We start from the raw sequence: 16,707 nt of genomic DNA, 5'->3' as shown, positions 1-16,707 counted from the left end.
ACTACAGTTTTTATATTTCTAGAGGATCGTTGTCTGTCCTGAGCTCAATAATATCTTGGTCTTTTCCTATCTGCCAAGTAGATCTAATCTATCTTTATTTCTACAAGCTAACAGTGCAAATAATTTTCGACTTGTAATTGGCCTTTTTCTTAATATTCTGCAAGCTTAACTCAAAATCAAAGATTGAAAGTGTGGGAATCTTATATAGGAGGAGTGTCAAGCTGAAGCTTTATAGCGTGTTTGGTTCAATTATGCAGTCATTCCATTGACGTTCACATGAAACAACATTTTGCTGCTTGTGTTATCTTAAGTACAATAAAGAAAAAAGGATGAATTAAATTATAATATAGTAAAACTGATAAATAAATTAACTGCCTAACTGTTGTATTAGTAGTCTAGTTAGAATTTGAATTCAACCATAACACAAATTTGTAAATTAATATTTAAGGTAAAAATTATCCTCCATTTACATATTTTAATTTAACCACTAGAATTTTAAACATTACAGCCGGGAGGGAAATACAGGCCACGATTATGTTTTGTACTCTCGAGTACATTCTAATATCTATAATCATTTACTTCAACAGAACTTATATTAGAAGACCTGTAAAAGTTATTTGAAAAAAAAAAATCGTGGATCTGAATTCTATATAACGGTTTTAATTGGTCACTTAAAACAGAAGCTACAGATCAATTTTCACAGCAACCATTTTCTTAAAAGGGAATTTAACAGCTATTATATGCGTAATGTTTTATACAATTAATTAAAAACCACTATAATTGCCAAAATAATTATGTATAGATTTTTATATATGGTAGTTTCGACTAATTAACAGTATATATATTTTACATAATTAACAGTATATATATACTAAACTTTATGATTAAGTGATAATATAAATTAGTTTGCTGTAATGATATTTTCTCTCAAAAAATAAAAAATAAAAACAAAATGGTCCAATATGAACTTATGCATAACTTGTGATATCGTTTAATGAATTAAAAACTCGTATCGAACTCTTAACCAAATACACACCTTTATTCAATGTTAACAATCTTATATTATCATAGTCTAACAACAGTCTTACCAGAATAAAGTGACTTGAGAAATATTTTTATTATTTATTTCACCTTATATAAAAAAAATAAAGAATAAAGTAAAATTAATGACATTACACGCTTAGATAATTAAAATAAAAGCAGACGTTTTTTCAAATCTAACAACCCAAGATTATTTAACATTGTATAACTTTCAAGATCCTTTCACTTTCAACAACTGTCAATAACATTATTCCTCATGTGAACATATTATGGATACACTCCACGGGAAAACTACTGTGATAAAAAGAAGGTAACGAAGATGGGCGTTCGGATATCATAAAACAATTCCAAATATATTAACTCAAGTTTATGGATCCATAAGTGATCTATAGTTACTATGTCCTCATTCTGCTACTTTCTGCTGCCCTTACCTGAGAGAAATATGGATGTGCCTGCAGGGACAAACAACAAAATGACAGAAAAAAAGTTAGTGCAAGCAGCTTAAAATTAAATAAACTAATTAATAAGGAAAAATGATAGATTGACATTAAAAATAATAAATAACACTCAAATGACACCTGGAGAAAGAAAGAGAAGAACTTTTGTACAAGGTTTATGATGTGTGACAGACAGAGATAAGAGAAAATTGGTAGAAGTTGGTGAAATATTAAGAAATAATGGGTGTCATTAATAAGAAATGGGCAATGGTAGAATGACACCTACATACGTGAAATGAGTGTAAAATTGTGTCAGTATATTTTCTCAGCAGAAATATGCCAAAAACAATGGAATCATAATTTTTGTCCTCTTACTTTAATGAGGGTTTTTCAATTTGATCTGAATCTTTTAATCAATTCAGTATTGAGTTATTTTTTGTCACTACTTGTTTTCGTGCCAACGTTTTGCTTGAACCTCACTTTGTCTTCCAACTTTTCAGAGGATGTTTTGGTGCTTGGATATGGTTCATGATAACGGTGAATGCGATAGAGAGAGATACTGGTAAAATATTTGGTCAATTATGATTAATTTCACAGTAGCGGTTGGATGTCTATATGGTGAACAAAGAAGCGACGGGGACAGTTTAAAGGTTTCTGGTGTTTATTTGACAGCTTTGGATGTCGATTTGACATTTAAGTACAAATGATGAAATCTTTGTCCAAAATGTTGACAGTGAAAAATAACTTGCATGGCCTCATCAAATCGTAAACTTGGAGAAAAACTTTGGCAAGGAAAAAAACAGGATGAAATTGAATAAAACAAAAGAGGACTAACTAAAACGTAGATTGAACTTAAATGACAAAACTTGTAAAAATTTCCAAAAAATATAAATATTTGTTAAAGCAAATGAATGATTTTAAAGTTAATGCAACGAAAGAACATGCTACTGCAAATTGAAAAAAAAAAATTATAAACTAAGGAGCTGTTTATCATTACCATCGCTTCCTTAGCTGTTAGCCTGTCCTGGTGATCATATCGAAGAAGCTTATCAAGAAAATCAATTGCCTACATGCCATACAAGAATTTATTAAAATGCAGTACATACTAAATCAGAAGGTTAACAATGTCAAATAGGAAAATTGAAGACGCACCTCAGGAGACACAAGATGCTGATTATCTGCATTGATAAATTTAGACCAGGGCTTTCGACTGTGCCTGCAATACAAAATTGCATTACATGATAAAATGTGTCAAGTCAGTAATACCGCTTCATTTATCTACCTAGAGAAAATAAAGTCAAAATAAAATCAGCACGCTTCCAAGGAAAGCTTGAAGAGGAAAATGATAAAATGCCAAAGTCCCGTGGAAATTATTTATGATAAACAGTTAATAATAAATGTAGTTGGGGATACCTTCCAACAAGCGCATCAAGTTGAGGATCAAGTTCCAGATGATACTTATTAAGATACGCATTCAGTTCATCAGTCCCAAGCACCTACATATCACTAATAATTAATAACAGTAACAATAAAAATAATAACGATAACTTGAATACAGAAAGAAAAATATATCCACAATGGCTTGTTAGAATCGGGAAACTTAGTTAAAAATTAATATTAATATTTTAATAATGCTAAACAATGGTCAATCATTTTATACTTTGTGAACCACATTAAATGGAGGACAATATATCATAGCTTGGAACGGAAAATGAAATTGCTGTGTACAACAACGACATCAAGGTAACCAAAAGTTTATAAATAATTGTAAAGCACGAGAAATGTAACCTTAGCTATTTTTACAAGCTGATCCTGGTTGTCATGGCCATAAAAGAAAGGTTCTTTGCGAAATATCTGCACAAAGTACAACGAAAAAAATCATTACTAGAATTACAAAATTTTAATCTTGTATGTTCAAATTTAGACTATCTGCATAAATGATGTCAGGAGTATCCCATATATGACAAGTTATTTGTAGTTAAAAATAATACTTACCATTCCAGCAAACATACAGCCAAGGCTCCACATGTCTAATGAGTAGTCATATTCTTGCAGATCAACTAGAAGTTCAGGACCCTTGAAGTATCTAAGAAGCAAAAACATAACACATGACAAGTTTGGTCAATGACACTTAAAAAGAAATCACATGTTATACTTGCACTGCACTCATAAAATATAAGCCTAGGAAAATTTAGATAATCATTTTTCTTGTCAAGTTTTAATGATAACAATGTTTGATTATACAAAAATAACTTATAAGTGAAAAGAATAAAGGGAGCCGTGATGTGTTTATATGAAGAGCATTGGAAATGTACTTATAGGAGTAAACTAGAATACCAGTAGACTAACATTAAACCCTTTGCAGATTTAACTTAGAAAACATGGTAGAATATGTACACCCGAAAACTTCAGAATTAAAGCCAAGCAAAAAAAGACCATAAAGCAATAAATTTGTCCATTCTGAAAAAGAAATGTTGTCTCAGGCCATATTGGTTTCAATTTTTGTCAAATACCAATACACTCCATTTTATTCATTCCTATGTCGCATCTGTTCTTTGAAACTGTGGTTTATTGCTCAGAGGATAGTACCTTGAAGCTACACGAACGTTATAGTCCTTTCCAGGATGATAAAATTCAGCAAGACCCCAATCAATCAAACGAAGTTTTCGTAACTCATGATCAATCATAACATTATGAGGCTTGACATCCCTGTGCATAACGCCTTGAGAGTGGCAGTAATCAAGGGCCTGCAATTCAACACTAAAGCATTCAGAAAACAAGAAAAGGTTCTCAATACACATTTGCTCAATTATTTAAAAATAATAAATTGGGTACGTAAAAAATTATTATAGGGCTTATACACATCAACATATTGTATTCATGTACGGAGCCTTCTTTATGATATGATACTCAAACACTGTTTAAGGAAAAACAATATGTTGTTTATGGAGAGGACATAAAGAATGGCAGTATCAACTACCAATGATAATACAGGAGATTGAAGGAACATGTCTCACCTTAAGGAGCTCATATATGTAATAGCGTATGTCATAATCAGTCAAGGTTGGGTACAGAACTTTAAAATCCGTGCTGTTGACATACTCAAATATCAAACTAGGAGTTTTGGAATGCTGATCTCTGACAATATCAAGAAGCTTGACAATATTTGGTCCTCCACAAATATTCTGAAGTATTTTTATCTCTCTTTTAATCTGTGAAAAATGGTGTTGAAAAACTCACAAAGTAAGAAAAAAAAAATCAAAAGAATTTGAAATGGCATATTATCAAACACAATAAAGTTAAGAAAATATGAATTACTATTATATTAACAAAATCTAATAATATTAACAACTGACATTTGTCAATCCAAAGAAAAAGAGCTTACAAATATATTATTAATTCCAACGCATCATAAGAAGGACTACTGATTTGGACAACGTAATCCTACTGATTCACAAAAATGGAATTTGCAAAACCGCATTGCAGGTGCAGCAGACACGTCATTCATATATATAGGAGGAATCAATTGTCGGGTGTGTGACTGTCCATAGAATAACTTGAGACCTGCCTTAATCCCTCCTCTGGATATTTGACAATGGCACTAGCCGTTTTCAAGAAAATTCATCAAGCTTAGCTCAAATATTCACCTATAACCCTATACGGAGGGTCCACTGACTTGCAATATAACTAACCATTATCATATCAATGTTGCATATAATGTCATTATGCCTTCTATTTATTTGTTGATAGCGCATAGAAGTGTTTCTACAATTATAGTCACTATGTTAAAAACTAATCATATTATGTCATGTTTAACATCTCATGAATTTTAAGGTTATAATACAACACTGACCTCATAAAAATGCTTGAGTGTGCGTGAATTTTTTTAGAGTAAAAACAGGTGCACTATGCAGCAGATTAGGAGAATAGTTCACATAAAGCACCACTGGCTGGCTTAATTCATAGTATGCAGGTACCCAAGTAAGGAGAAAAGCATGACAAACTAATAAAGGAGTACCTTTTTTTTCTTGACAGGTTTCAGAATCTTGATTATACAGCGCTCATTGCTATTAACATTTATGCCTTCAAAAACCTCACTATATTTCCCTCTGCCCACTTTTCGCACAACTTCATAATCATCTTGATCACTGAAATAAAAAATATGGCACATAAATAAAAATATTTTTGAAACTAAAAATTAAAGAAATTGGTCCAGGATGGGCAAGAAATCATCAAAGGGTTCCAATATCACCGATTCCATTTAAATGGGAAATAAACTAAAAAGGAAGCAAGGAACACTCGCTCGGTTAAATTAAAAAAAGAAAAAAATGTACGATATATTGGATACAGAGAACAAACTTGATCAATCAACTCTTAAGTACAAGGTGATTCTGGACCAGCTCAAGTGTCTGGTCCTACCATACAAAAGCTAAGCAAGAGCATCAGATCCAATCAAAATCATATCAGTGCAACACAAACGGCTCAATTCCGCATCCATCAGTCAGTTAATACAAAATACCAGACACAATTGCCGAAGCCATTGGTATGAGGAACAATGAAACAAAAAAAAAAAAAACAGCTGAGAAACCACCTACACAGTCTACAATCATACGATAAAATTCCCTTGATAGTGGAATGTTCCCTCTGAGATCAGAAGCATTAACATAAAAATTAGGGTTCGGAACATTACCCCCACTGAAGGGTGAGGGACTCATAGTCCCAATACTCTTTGGGACGAAGAGCATTGACATCGGCGTAGACGCGCGCCTTGGACATGGTTTGGCGCGTGGAATCTGAGATCCCGAGTTTTTGGCGAAAGGTTTTGGTGCGAGAGTGGCGATGGTGTTAGTTTTAAAGGATTGGAAGATGCGCAGGGTAAGAGATTGAAGACAGGGGTGCGCAGTAGCTTAGCCTAGGCAGCAAGTAGCGGAGCAGTAGTTTTAATAGCGTGATTGATTATTCGTGAGCATATCTCTCATCTCATGGGCCCATCTCATCCTCTGTCTGTCTATCAACGCTTCGCAGCGAAGGTAATAAAGCTGCGTTTGGTCCTATGCTCTTTTTAAAATATATCCCCAACCAAGGATTCTTGCTTTGTGGGTCTGCATAAGAATCTATCCACGTGGCAATTACTGACTTGTCCCAAAAAATATCTGTTAGCAACCCAATTAGAATCACTCTCAAAGATTCTTTACTCTTTTTAGGATGAATTTTTTTTCAAAATCCTTCAACGTGCTTATGCTTGCGGTTTTTTGTCAACTGGCCCTCTAACTATACCCGTGTTCAACTTCAATGGAATTTATTTAATATTAAGAAGGTTTAAACCCTTTTTTGAAGTTCTGATGTTCAGTTTAGTTTCCATTTTTAAAAATGTCACATTTAGTCCCTATAATATGAAAAATGTATTAAATCAATCCTCATGACAACACTTAATGAACAATAAATCACAAGTTTTCATACCTAGGTATCCAATATTTTGTGATTTATTAACGGGAGGTGTTATGAACAACAAATCACTTGATGAAAAACTTATGATTTGTTAACGAATAAGACTGTTTTGATAATTTTTCATATTATAGGGACTAAAGGTTGACATTTTTAAAATCCGTGATTAAACTGAACATCAAAACTTAACTTAGGGACCAAAAAGGGTTTAAACCTATTAAGAATAACAAAATATTATCTGGTATAACATCTCAGTGAATTTGCATATATTTTTGGAATTACATTATTGAATGAAATAAAAATAATTAATATATGTTTATATTTATGTTCACTATGTATATTTTTTCATAACTTTAGTACAAGAAAAGTTTTAAATTTTCAGGTAATCTGAAGTTCAGAATATTTCCTTTACTCATTTTTTTAAAATATATATATATATATATATATATATATATATATATATATATATATATATATATATGTGTGTGTGTGTGTGTGTTTTTTAGTTACATTTCCTATAAAATAGCTCTTGCGCAAAATGCTATATTCTGACTTTTTTTTTCTTCAAAAAGGCTTTTTACTACAATAACTTGTTACTTTTATTAAGTTATTTAATATAATAAGTAATAAAGATCTGTGGTGAAAATCTCGTGTTATTTTTTTCATTTCTAATAAACCTATATAGATATTTTAAAAATGTTTATAGTAAACTAAACATATTTTAATTATGTAACCAAAGACTCTGCTTACCAATATCAAATCATCAAAAATCATACATAAATAATCATACTTTTCAGTTCTTTCTCACTGCCCCCTTTAATCAGCTTCATTCAAATAGCCCCACTTTTAAAAAATTCTTCCTTTAAGTAGCTCAGTTTGCAAATTCCGATTATGAATGGGCTCTATCCAGATAATAGGTATAGGGCCCTCTAGAGCGAGTGCTACCCTAGTGTGATAGTTGAATCTGATAAAGATCTGGGACTGATGATAAACAGCTTACACTTATAATTCCAAAAAACATGAAGATACATATCACAATTTTAATGAAAGAGATATAGACATTATTGGGTGTAACATTCCCTATTTATTTGAAGATAAGATTTTTCAAATTTAAATAGAAGACATGCAGTTCTCCCTGTCATAACACTTTTTAGTTAGTATGCATAGTTCTAAGTTTCATCATTTAAAACTAAACTAGAACAACTTTTTTCCTTAGATATTTATAGTGTTGGAACATCTTGCATTTATCCTCATTTGTCAAGAATGTGCAGGATCCCAAAAACTAAATACAGCGATTATATATACAAGCTCATCTTCCCCAAAAAGAATCTGCATCTGCTATTGACTAACAACCTGGTGGATAAAATCATAAAATGAAAAAAAAAAAAAAAAAAACAAACTTGAAGAACGGGGATAGAAAAGAAAAAGGTAAGAGTTTTTTAATTGTTGTCAACATTGTCTCCATATTTAGGCTACTTCTTTAGGCTGAATCTGCTCAAAGTCAAAAAACTCAAACATGAGACGTCTCACGTCACGTTTCCCATAAACAAGATATGAAAGCCCATGAAGAGCTTGTTGAACAGCAGTTGTGGCTGGGTTTCTTTTTCTCCGGTTATTCTCATAAGTGTCTTGAATCTTTTCATCATATATAATATACCGGTGGAGAAGTTTGGCTCTCAAATATCTTCCACAATACTTATTCATAAGAAGGCCACGGTGTCTCTGTTGCAGCCACAACCCCGGAGCATCTAAATGCTTCGTCAATAATCTTTCAGCCATCACCAAATCCTTAAGAAAACCAGAAATAATAATTTCAAAATTATACATTATCCAATCAATGATCAGTAATTGTTAGATTGTAAATAGAAATTGTAATAGAATATGGTATAAATTAAACTAGTTTTTGCACAACTTCGGTCAAATCATCATCTGGATAGCAGACAGAATAGTAGTACCTGTATCTTTTGGCCAATGTATTCTAATCTCTCGTAGCAAAATCGAGGATGCTCAAACTTGTACTTCGATGGATGCATGTAGCAAAGCTGCAATTAAATAAGACAATCATCATCAGAACTTATAACAAAAGCCAGGGAACTTTCAAATCTCTGACCACCAACTTTGCATTTTGCACACCAGAGTCTAAGAACCAAATTGACTGAATAACCAAATACATCGACAGTTTCCTATCTCCACTATTAATGTTCGTAGTGTTTGGGGGGTTCTAAGGAAACACATTGTTGCTATGAAGTGAACAATGCAGTGATGAGAATACAGTAAAGTAAAGCAATGCATAAAGCAGGTAAAAAAATGGTCTAGAGCAAGAATAATCAACTATCAGAAGTGCAGCCAGTCAAAACATTTCAGCTTCTTCTAACTTTACCTTCCTAATTTCCATATAAAAAACTAGAAAGTATCACTAAATATTCAAGGTCAGACTTGTGCATAGACACATGCAAGCCCTAATGCCCTACCCTTGAAAGTCAAGCCAGATATGTGCTTTTATATGTTGATACAACAAAAGGAAAAATAGAATGAGACAACAGAAGACCTACCTGCAAGCCAAGTCCAAGCTCTATATTCCTGGCTTCAGTAATTTCTGGGATTCTGTCTGTTACTTCTAATGGATATCCAAGTATTTTCATAACATGGGGTCTGGTATCATAATCCCATATATTGCCCCTAAAACGATGCATCCCTGGAGGAACACAAGCTCTAAATAGCCTTGGATGTTCAAACAGAGCATCTGCAGGAGGCTGAATGAAGAACAGTCAACATCATTTCATCATTTAAAAACAAAGTATTCTATTGTAGATGAGTTTCTAATGGAAATAGATGAATTAGGTTTTTGAGCATGACATATAGATCAGTGTGTACTAACTTTTCTAAGAAAAATAAATAAATACTTAGCAGAAGATATGAGCTGCTTGCCTTATATGCAACGATGTCTTGCCAGCTTAGCTTGCCTTCAAACTCAGCAGATACATAATCCACATCTGCAAGTTGTCTCCGCAATCTGGGCTGGCAGTCCTCAGCATCTGGGTCCATTCCAAAGACTTCAAAAAGAACACGATACACTTCTGGCATACCAAAACAAAGATAGATAGCCCCAAACAAAGCCCAAAATACTGACCTGCCATAGAATAACAAATGTGAAAATGCAATAAACAATCCACTTCAGAAACAAATTGGACAGATACCAACTTCATTGATTAAAATGGTTCTGTCATACATGAAAAACAGTAAAAATTAAATCATCCAGAAAGGTGAGGATCTATTTGATTCCTTTCCAACTTTTATTGTTTTAAAAGTTGTTTTTTAAATTCCAGATGGCACCTAAGTGTACCAGGATTTACATCACTCCAGATTTGAGTCAGTCATTCTATTTGAAGCCAATACAACATCAATTTTTCACATTCAAATTCTCCATTCTTCAGCATCCCAAGTACATATACGATACCAAACATTGGATTTTTACACATCACTCAAGAATATCATGAGAAGAAAACAGAGAGCTGTATTAACCAAGTAAAAGCAGATAACAGTATAACCATAAAATCTGAGAAGAAACACGCATCTCAAACTTTAGCATAATAAAGCAATTCAGTTTGACCAGCCACATGAAAATGCTCATAGACCAACCATTCGGTCATTTTTAATTTTTATCTCATTGCCAAATTTGGACATATAGTAAGTAAACATATACGTAGTGACAGCATAAATAGTTTTTACATTGCGATCCAATCACAAATCATGTTATACTAAGTTCGATGTCTTTTCTGATAACTACCTTAACTGATCAGACAAGCCACAGTGTCTAATAACTATCTTAACAGATAAAAATTGGAGATTCGTGCAGATTTAAACTCTTCCGTATTTACTATTACTAGCACCATTGCACTACCATAATTTGAAAGAAAACCCGAACTTAATGAGAACCAAGTTATCCAGTGAGTCAAAACCATATCACAAGAGACTACAAGTTATAACTTACTTCACAGGACCGTCCCTTTCCCTCTTCCTTATCTTATCCATGTCATCATACGTAAATATCAAATTCTGCAAGCTAGCGGCTTTAATCCACTGATCCAAGTTTCTTTTCCCTATCAACCCAAACACTCTCTCCCTCATTGGACCCGGCGACTCCCTTGGATACCTTTGCAAGAAAAACTCAGCCAGCGCCAACTCAAGCACGTACTGTCCCAGAAAAGACAACCTCGAATGCCCCGACCGAACGTGCCGCGCCTTCGTTCTCTCACATGAAGGGTGCTGAAACGCCAAGTACAGCAACGTGTCGAACTGTTTCGCGGGGTTATCGTCCCCGAGCGTTTCCGAGGGCTCGAGAGTATACCCCAGAGCCTGCTTCGCTTCGAGCAAGTACTCGTCAATCCACAACCAATCCGCATTGTTGAGCCGCGACGAGGGCAAGCACGAACTCAACAAAGGGAACGACTTGAGAGAGAGTTGCGGGCTGTTGAGAAACCTTTCAGCTAATTTGTTATCGTCTATTGGAGGCCTTAGAATGAACCTTCTTGGGGGTCCCTTCTTTGTGGAAGTTGCTTTTTTTCGTGCCGCGAGCTCCTTGAGAAGTCGCTGGGGACTGCTCTCGGGGGAGCCCTGTTGTGGCTCTACGGCCACCGCCAGAATTCGGAAAGGGGAGGTTCGGGATTTGGAGTTTCTGATGAAAAGGTGAATCGGGAACGGAGAGAGGGAGGAGGAGAAAGAGTAATTGCATGGTTTTGGGGAGAGTAGAAAAGAAGAAGAAAGTTCCATTATCGGAGAGTGACGGTAGTGGGAAATGTTGTTTGGAAAAGGAAGGTTGCGAACATTAAGGTGGTTAGTTTCTGGGTTTGTGTACAACCTTTGACACCATAGATGAGAGGGTTTAGGGGTTGGGTTGGAGTCTTACAGTGTTGGATAAGGTGAAGCAGCAGCGTCGCGTCCCACACCCTTCGTTTAGCCGGATACTTTCTTGGATATCTCAGATTTCAATTTTGTTTAGATAGCCAAACGCTGCCGTATGGTATATGGGCATGGCCTTTTAATTTCTAAACGACACGTCGTTTATTATCAGAGTTTGTGTGCATCGATTGAATTTTGATAAGGTGATTTTGTAAATTTAAGACAGACCTACCTACAAATAGATTATATCACCTTAATTTGATCTGTTTACATTATATGTAACTAAAGTATATAAATAAAAAACGTGCTGCAAGATCTAAAACTATTTTATATATAATAAATAATATCAATATAAATATAAGACCATAACATTTTTTTCTGAGTTATTTTTGTTATTAATATATAATGATATGAAGCTGTACTTTACAAAAATTGATAGGATATTTTTTTTTTCTGAGATTACATTACAATTAAAATAAATTTAAACCTAATTTAAACTCATATTTACCATACATTGAGTGCTGTTTCTTAAACTTAAACTCGCAAATATCCACACAAACTAAACTTTTTTCTGTTTTTAATATTTTGTATTTTAAATTCCAAACTATTATTTGGTGCAAGAAGGAATTACATTATTAATTTTAAATCACGTAGTACAAAAGTGAATTTTAATATTTTTTTTCATTTGATGTAAATAATGTTAGATGGTCACTTATAAAAACTTAAATATTTTAAATCTATAGTGAAAACTTTTAAATATTTTAGAAGGCATATTTGCTGACAGTAAAAAGTTGTTTAAGGATTTTTATTTGGTTTTGAAAAATCGAAGTCTTTGGATGTTTTTTCTATTACTTGATTATAAAGCATAGTATTGGGGACATATAAATCAAAACTGCTTTAGGTTATACTAAACCAGCAATATTTAGTTTATAGTTTAACGAGATTTGTGAGTAAAAACATCATACCAAATCTCATACTACCAATATGCTGAAAATCCAAAGTAAAAAGATATTTCTACAACATTACTAAACTAATAATAAGAACTGCATAGGCATTACAACATAAATCTACCTATTGTTTGCAAGTGGAACTAAAATTAATCGGACCCTTCTTGAGCATCATTCACAAAGAAGACAACTACGATTTCTGGTTCAAGAAACGATAATCCCTACATATCTATCTCATACATACTTCAATATTTCATTTGACTATCATGGTTTTACTATTCATAACTGCAGTTGCATCAATCCTGGGGAACACAAGCTCTAAATAGCCTTGGATGTTCAAAGAGAGTATCTGCAGGAGGCTGAATGAAGAACAGTCAACATCATTTCATCATTTAAAAATAAAGTATTCTATTGTAGATGAATTTCTAATGGAAATAGATGAATTAGGTTTTTGAGCATGACATATAGATCAGTGTGCACTTATTTTTCTAAGATAAATAAATAAATAAATCCACCACTTCCAAGCAAATTTCGAGGGTGGAAATTCTTAGTGGCTCTTCTCAATGTCTGGAAGTCAAAGTAGCTAATTGTCCGAAGGTACAAAAAGGAACTTCGATAGAAGCATTACAGTGTTACACTGATCTACATAAATATATTTCACATTTTATGTTTTCTTTTACATACATGCTTGAATATTTGGGATTATCATCTCCATCACCTCAGACGGTTCAAGGTAAGGGCCAAGCACAAATAACAGAAGTATCATCGCCATAAGCACACTGTCAACAAAATTAATCAAATATGTCGCAGGTATGTAGGTAACTTAAGTAGTAAATATTTTGCTTTGTATGTTATGGTTTCTTCAACTTAACATGTTCCTGACATGTTAGAGTTGTGTTCTCAGTCACCTTTGCTGGCCCTTTAGTACGCCTCCAAAATATATTGAAATTCACAATATAACGTATCATCACCCGTTTTCTATTTTGCATAACAATGATTTGTAGGAATTTGAAAACATAAATACATAGCAATCCTTACAACAGACAATTCAATAAAGGATAATGATACTTTGACGCTCAAAAAGTGACAAATTTTTTACACCGTCATGTATCATCTAGTTATTGGTCCATCTCTCAAATGATAAGAGAAAATAAAATGACGTGTAAATAAATTGAGACAAAGGTTGAAAGTGACGGTTTCATTTTGACATTCAAAATCAGATTTCACGTTTGGGATTCAAAAAACTCTAGAGAGAGAAAGAGTCTGGGCCATGGAGAAGAGATTTTTGACATTCCGGTATTGTACCACCTATTGGAACGTGCCTAGGCCATTGAAAACTCAGTCGTTCCGCCGTCATGCCCTGCATTTCGCGAGTCCAAAGCTTTTGTTCGATGAGTATGAATTTTTTTCCTACATTGTTTTCGATTTGGTTATTTTTTGTGTTCTATGATTGTTTTTCTCATGTATTTTGGTTGAATGAACCATTGTAGGATATGAGAACTTTGTTCATTGTTTCATTACATAGACTTTTTTTGGGTGACTTTATTTTTTGAATATTGAGTAAGATTTTTTTTTGGGATCGTTTGCCATATGGGTTCCTTGATTTTAAGATAGTTCACTTGTGTAGGTGTGTTGGTATAAAAGTTATTTTAGGATAGTTCAATGTTTTAATAATTGATTTCCCGAATTGTGAAGTCAATTAGTGTTGATATATTTCTTTAAATTTTAAAAAGTTTTTAAAATAACTTTTTAAAACATCAACAAAAAGTTCAACAAACTTTTTTAAAATTTAAAGAAATATATCAACACTAGTTGGCTTCACAGTTCGGGAAATGAATAGTTAAAACATTATACTATCCTAAAATAACTTTTATACCAATAGACCGCACAATCAAGTAAACTATCCCAAAATCACAGAACTCAAACGACCCAAGAAAAAAATCTTAATCAATATTCAAAAAATAAAACCACCCAAAAAGAGTTTTTTTGGAATGAAATAATGAACAAAATTCTCATATCCTATAACAGTTCATTCAACCCAAATACATGAGAAAAACAACCATAGAACACCAAAATTAACTAAATAGAAAAAATGTAGAAAAAAAATTCATATACACCGAACATAAGCTTTGGACTCGCAAAAAGTAGGGCACGACTACAGAACGACTAAGTTTTTGGTGGCCTGGGCACGTTCCAATTGGCAGTATAGCGCCAGAATGTCCTCCGGTGAACGGTAAACGACGCAGGTTTAAAAGTGACAATGGAAACTCCGTCAAAGTGAAAAATCTCTTCTCCACGGCCTGAGCTTCTTCTCTCTCTAGGGTTTTTTGAATCCCAAATGTGAAATCTGATTTTGAATGCCAAAATGAAACTTTCAACCCCTGTCTCAATTCATTTACATGTCATTTTGTTTTTTCTTATTATTTAACGGACGGACCACTAACAAGATGACACCAAAGAGTATCAAAAATTGATCAATTTTTGATGTCAAAATATCATTTTCCTTCAATGAATACTCACATAAACATTTCTCGTTTCTAAATTACAGCAGTCATATATGACAACAAAATTACCATATATATTCATTTAACACTAAAATAGGACTTCGTAGGTTGAATCATAATGTAGATATCAAGTTATAACCATAAATAAACATCTACCACAATTAATAGTGCCCTTAACCTGTTCAAACAAAAGAAAGACAACATTAATTCAAAAAAGCAGAATCAGAACAACAGAAACCAAAATTATAAAAAACACCAATACCAATTTCACAACCACAACGAAAAAATAAAACATGCTCAACTTGCTCAGCGACTCAACCAAAACCACAAACAATAGAAAGGATTGAAAAAATAACACCATAGGAGTAAGGAATGGGAGTTGAAAGTTCCATCTTTAGAGTTATTGATTTTTGTGTGCTTTGGCCCATCGACTGAAAGAATGCTATGATAAAAACATCACGAAATGAAGCACATAAAACATATCAGCAAATCATATTTGAAAAAGAAAAACTTCTACTGTTCAACATTGTACTGGCCCAGATTATAAATTCCATGCCAACTGCAAAAATGAAAAACTTAAACAATCCAAATATAGGGAAACCCAAAACTACCTTTTAGCGGGAAACAGAAATATGGGTAAAAAAACTCTAACTGGACTTGCGGGAGAAAAAGAAAACAGATTTAAAAGCAATTAACAATGAAAAGAAGAAATTTGTTCAAAATGAATAGAAAAGAAAGGAAGAGTGACTGGTTTTAGAAAAGGAATCAGGGCAGAGGCGAGATATTCAAACCAAACCAAACATATGGGTATAATGGTAATTAACTAAACAAACATGAAATGACAAAAAAGTCTAAGACTTTGTTCTTTTGTAGTAATTTGGGGAGATGATTTGAATGGATTTGAGAGTAATTTTTGTATTGTTTTTTTAGTGGATTTGTGGGTAATTGAGAGTGAATTTTGAAGTAAAGTTTGTGAGAATTGATGTCGTGTTTCATTGATGCGACAGATTTAAAAAATTAGTTTAATTGGTAGAAATTAAAGATTATCAAAATGATCCTAGTTATTAAAGTAATAAAAAATGTTATTTATTAATGTTATATTTAATTGTAAAAATGTTTATAAAGAGACCAAAATTATAAATAATTATTAAAATTAATTTTTAAAAATTAAAAAAATTATAATGTAATAAAATGAATTTATTTTTAAATGTAGCATTTGTTTGTAATATAATTTACTATCAAATAGTATTAATTTATTTTTTACAGAAGTGAGATTGATTAATTTTAAACAAACATATAATTAAACGAAGTTATAATATTACATGACCTAACATAAAGTGTCAACATAATAACATACAAATATATCTATAATTAATATAGTAATAATACAACTAGTCAGATAACACATCGTAACAGTCACCACCCGAGATCATT

The 16,707-nt window shown here is 32.8% G+C and overlaps 2 protein-coding genes across 3 annotated transcripts; both read right to left on the bottom strand.

The window, feature by feature from the left end:
* Window positions 1–1,206: 1,206 nt before the first annotated feature.
* On the bottom strand, window positions 1,207–6,488 carry LOC106777936 (casein kinase II subunit alpha-2). Its single transcript, XM_014665765.2, has 10 exons — window positions 6,169–6,488; window positions 5,497–5,626; window positions 4,496–4,690; window positions 4,068–4,225; window positions 3,474–3,564; window positions 3,267–3,332; window positions 2,892–2,974; window positions 2,631–2,694; window positions 2,476–2,544; window positions 1,207–1,493 (listed from the first exon to the last, which is right to left on the bottom strand). The coding sequence occupies exons 1-10, from the start codon at window positions 6,252–6,254 to the stop codon at window positions 1,437–1,439; spliced, it is 999 nt and encodes a 332-aa protein (XP_014521251.1). The 5' UTR covers window positions 6,255–6,488; the 3' UTR covers window positions 1,207–1,436.
* Window positions 6,489–8,337: 1,849 nt separating this feature from the next.
* Window positions 8,338–11,928, bottom strand: LOC106778094 (ribonuclease III domain-containing protein RNC1, chloroplastic). 2 transcript variants are annotated; one of them, XM_014666006.2, is made up of 5 exons: window positions 10,915–11,928; window positions 9,852–10,053; window positions 9,476–9,676; window positions 8,879–8,965; window positions 8,338–8,711 (listed from the first exon to the last, which is right to left on the bottom strand). In XM_014666006.2, exons 1-5 carry the CDS (start codon window positions 11,691–11,693, stop codon window positions 8,391–8,393), a joined length of 1,590 nt encoding a protein of 529 aa, XP_014521492.1. In that variant the 5' UTR covers window positions 11,694–11,928; the 3' UTR covers window positions 8,338–8,390. The 2 variants fall into 2 exon arrangements, with proteins under 2 accessions (XP_014521492.1, XP_014521493.1); XM_014666007.2 differs by lacking the exon at window positions 10,915–11,928 and having other exon boundaries at window positions 9,476–9,666; window positions 9,852–9,963.
* Window positions 11,929–16,707: the final 4,779 nt, after the last annotated feature.

The sequence above is a fragment of the Vigna radiata genome, chromosome 11 (assembly GCF_000741045.1).
Source record: "Vigna radiata var. radiata cultivar VC1973A chromosome 11, Vradiata_ver6, whole genome shotgun sequence".
NCBI lineage: Eukaryota > Viridiplantae > Streptophyta > Magnoliopsida > Fabales > Fabaceae > Vigna > Vigna radiata.
Note: the sequence above shows the minus strand (reverse complement) of the source record. Positions and strands in the feature narration are given on the sequence as shown.

Excerpts from the sequence above, each read along its gene's own strand:
- LOC106778094 (XM_014666006.2), bottom strand. The coding sequence starts at position 11,693 with ATGGAACTTTCTTCTTCTTTTCTACTCTCCCCAAAACCATGCAATTAC. Across the intron at positions 10,054-10,914 it reads GAAAGGGACGGTCCTGTGAA|GTCAGTATTTTGGGCTTTGT; the intron begins GTAAGTTATAAC and ends ATTCTATGGCAG. Across the intron at positions 9,677-9,851 it reads AAGACATCGTTGCATATAAG|CCTCCTGCAGATGCTCTGTT; the intron begins GCAAGCAGCTCA and ends TTCTTCATTCAG.
- LOC106777936 (XM_014665765.2), bottom strand. The coding sequence starts at position 6,254 with ATGTCCAAGGCGCGCGTCTACGCCGATGTCAATGCTCTTCGTCCCAAA. Across the intron at positions 4,691-5,496 it reads AACCTGTCAAGAAAAAAAAG|ATTAAAAGAGAGATAAAAAT; the intron begins GTACTCCTTTAT and ends CATTTTTCACAG. Across the intron at positions 2,545-2,630 it reads AGCATCTTGTGTCTCCTGAG|GCAATTGATTTTCTTGATAA; the intron begins GTGCGTCTTCAA and ends TATGGCATGTAG.